Here is a 3,771-nt window from a genome sequence, read left to right on the forward strand (position 1 = left end):
GGAGCGGGGGCGGCGGGGCGGGGCAGGTCCCGGGAAGGCTTAAGCACAAGCTTCGTCCATCATCCATCCGGAACGGGCTCTAATCCCTTACCTTTGCTCACTGAGCCCCCTATCTTTGTGCATCTGCCCAGTGGGGTGTCTTTTTCTTTTTCTTTTTTTTCCTCAAAAGATTTTTTGGATTTGGCCCATTTTTAAAAGTCTTTATTGTATTTGTTACAATATTACTTGTTTCATGTTTGGGGTTTTTGGTTGTGGTGGGAGCTTAGCCACCCAACCAGGGACTGAACCTGTACTCCCTGCGTTGGAAGGCTAAGTCCTAACCACTGGATTGCTAGGGATGTCTTTTACTAATTTCACAAAGAAGCTGGAAGGACTAGACACCCTGCTGGTGGAGCAGGGGAGGAAAGGGAGGAAAGGGGATGGGGAGGAGAGGGGTGAGGGTGGGGAAGAAGTTCCACACCTGTTTTTGAGGCCAAGGCCACAACAGCCACCGCCAACACCGCCAGGAGCACGGCCATGACTGCCAGGGCCCAGCGCAGGGACCTCATGTACATGGGCAGCCCTGGGAGGAGGGGAGGGGACAACCAGGAGACACAGGTTAGGGTGTCATCACAATTCAGGACCATGCTGAATCCTACAAGAGCATCACACCCACCTCAGCACCCACCCCCTTGGCCCATAACACCATTCAATTTAGGTCCAAACTTCATATTTGGGAGAAAACTGCTAGAAGATATTCCACGTCTTAAATAACTAGGAGACACGAGATTCTTTTCAAGTGAGAGAGTTAAGTGGCTAACAGCCATTAACGGAGCACCTGATGTGCACTAGAGGCAAGGCACCAACAACACAGAGAAGCGGGCAAGGTCCCTGCGCTCAGGTTGCTAATGGGACAGGCAAAGATGCCAGGAGATAAAATTCCACAGGAGAGAGGGCCCAGGGCTAGATTCAAAGTTCAACAGACCCTCCAATTCAAGTTCAAGTCCTGACTCCAAGGGCCCCTCAAGTGTTCTTGGTGTTTTCCCATTTTAATGTTGGACTCACACCTGCCTCTGCTCTCTCGCTCCAGGTCACTGGAGACCACTGATGAAGCATCAGGCAAAGAGTGCTTTGCAGGCTGCAGAGCACTAGACAAATGTGAGCAGTCAGCCGCTCAGGGACTAGGGGACCAGATGGCTGGAATGAGGCTGTGGAGGGGAAAGGAAGACGGGACACTCCAGGAGGGAGGAAGGACTCAGAGATAGAACGTGTTCAGAGGTCACATCCTACCCTGTAGACAGACTAACTGGGGAGACCAGAGGGGAACACTTGGAGAATAAAACATAGTCAGTGCTTGCTCACAGACATCGATAGTTATAAGCAGCTTTCCACCCAGAAAGACACGCGCATCTGAAGTCACTGAGCACTCAGGATGGGACCTCGGCCACAACTCCGGTGTGAAATCAATCAGAGCAAAAACATCTTGCTGCAGGGGGCCCTGGACCTACCCAGATCTTGGGGATGTGGGTCAGGAATGCCAGATAATCGGTGTGAGGGTCTTAAGAAATCAGTCATATTTCCCAGAGTCTAGAACAGCAGAAGTAAGTCTGTGGCAAATGTTTCATTATTTTGAAAAGACCAATTCCATTAAAAAAAAAAAAAAAGCTACGTACATTGTATATACCCACCGTCTGATTCCCTTTTTGTATCTGGTATTGACATCTCTGATGTCTCACCCTGTACTGCTATTCATCACGGCTCATCCATTGTCATTCTCTATATTTTGACTACCTTTCCCAACCCACAACTGAAACACTACCTGCTTCCTCCTGTAGCCAAATCCCACAGCTGGGGTAGAGCCAGTTTGGGGGGACTCACAGTTTATTCACCTGGGGCAGCCGAGGGGCATCATAAAAACTAAAATACACACTTCCAAATACAAAGCGTGCCAGAGGACTCAGAGGGCTCCTGCCACTGAGAGACCTGCAGGTCAGTCTACTTTGGCCGGTGGCCTCTGTCCCTCTGGCTGAGCTCAAGCATGCTGGACACCACTCTCTTGGCTCCACTTCCTCCAGACACTGAGAACATTCTTCCTCTGAATGTCCCCCACCTCCCCCCGCCATGCCATTGCAGACTGCCAGGCCCTTTTGTTTTCTCCAGAGTAAGGACTGCCAGAGGGCAGGGGCAGGGCTCTGTTTCCTCCTATCCTCTACCCCTGACGTGCTGAGCACAATGCCACCAGCACCAGCGGGTTAGACAACCACTGAGATCCAGCTGTGGCTCTCCTGCCCCGACAGGGCTGGGGAGGAAGCGTTCCTGGCATGTGCTCACACTCTGAAGTTAGTGCCATTCATTGAGTATTGATTCGCAGAGCACTGCCAGGTGTCAGAGATTTGGTGAAATGTAGGCTGTCACCAGCCATGCCCCGCAGGGCTCGGGAACCCTGAGGACACTCACAAGAGGGATGCTAAGCTGGGCAGCACAAGAGCCCGTGGAGCACAGAATAGAGACACCTACCAGCCTTGGGACCAGATGAGGTGACTCTAAACCAGCACCTAAGGGGGCATATTCTCCATCTGAGGATCCAGCTGTCCCCCCAGTTTTAGGCTGTCTGCAAAAAGTGACTTCTGGTCTGCATGCTGCCATAGAGAACATTCCCTGAGTCTGTGTTTTGGTTTTTTTTTTTAATATTTATTAATTTGACTGTTCCAGGTCTTAGTTGCAGCATGTGGGATCCCAGGGATTGAACCCAGGCTCCCTGCATTGGGAGCTCGGTATCTTAGCCACTGGACCACCAGGCAAGTCCCTCCCTGAGTCTTCGATTTTTCAGTTTACATGGGGCCAGCGCCTCTGGGACATTTGCCCCCCAAAGCAGTGAAGAGACAAAGCAGTGATGTCCCCTAACTCTCTCCACAGTGGCTTCCACCCTCTCGGGTTCATAAGGAGGGGACATGAAACAGCGGGGTGGCAGCATTACTGTGCTGGGGGTCTGGGCAAGTCCCCCAGCCTGTGCCCTCGAGTGCCCTCTTGTTAAGGTCACTAGCTTGATCCCTCGTGGTAAAGGCCATAGCAGGCAGAAACCACATGCAGAGTTCCTCATCCAGGCAGCCTCCCTCAGACCAAGCCTCAGCCAGGTGCTGGGGACCTTACAGTTCTTTGATCCCACACTTCCCAGAGAGCAAGCCCAAAGCACCAGTGTCTGTGTGCACCCTGCAGTATTTTCTGTTAGCTGTCTTCCCCCTATACCCTCAAAATTTGTCCCCACGCCCCCAGGTTCCTTGCCTCATGCCCAGAGCTCTGTTCCCACGTGGCAGCACTCCCTGAGTCTGCCTCTCCCCAGGACACTGCTGACCACATCTTCCTCAAACTTTCTCCTTTTGCGGCTTCTTTGTATCCTGATTCTCTCCCTACCACCTATACTTTTCTTTCCCAGTCTGTGACCGGCTCCTCTTCCTTTGGTTTTTTGGTGATGCATGGCATGCAGGATCTTAGTTCTCAGGTCAGGGATCGAACCTGAGACCCCTGTAGTCGGGCTTGGAGTCTTAACCACTGGACTCCCAGGGACGTCTGACTCTTCTTCCTTTAAATGACATCACTACCTGGAACTCCCAAATGCACCTGCTTATTTCTTCCCCACCTCTTTCCCCATTCTCCACTCTGGAAGGATAACCCAATGAATCCATCACTCCGCTATTCAGATCAGCAACTTGGGGGGTATCCCCACTCCTCCTGTTCGCGCATCTTCATGGGCACAGTGGCCTCGCTCACTAATCCTACCTCTTGAGCCCTCCC

General features: G+C 51.9%; 1 protein-coding gene across 1 annotated transcript in view; it reads right to left on the reverse strand.

The window, feature by feature from the left end:
* KLRG2 (killer cell lectin-like receptor subfamily G, member 2) overlaps positions 1 to 3,771 on the reverse strand; it is a 29,830-nt gene that overhangs the window by 9,395 nt on the left and 16,664 nt on the right. Inside the window, exon 6 of the mRNA XM_010855020.1 lies at positions 461 to 562. Coding sequence (XP_010853322.1) covers positions 461 to 562 — 102 coding nt within the window. The remainder of the gene's footprint in view (positions 1 to 460; positions 563 to 3,771) is intronic.

The sequence above is a fragment of the Bison bison genome, unplaced genomic scaffold, assembly GCF_000754665.1.
Source record: "Bison bison bison isolate TAMUID 2011002044 unplaced genomic scaffold, Bison_UMD1.0 scf7180017864352, whole genome shotgun sequence".
NCBI lineage: Eukaryota > Metazoa > Chordata > Mammalia > Artiodactyla > Bovidae > Bison > Bison bison.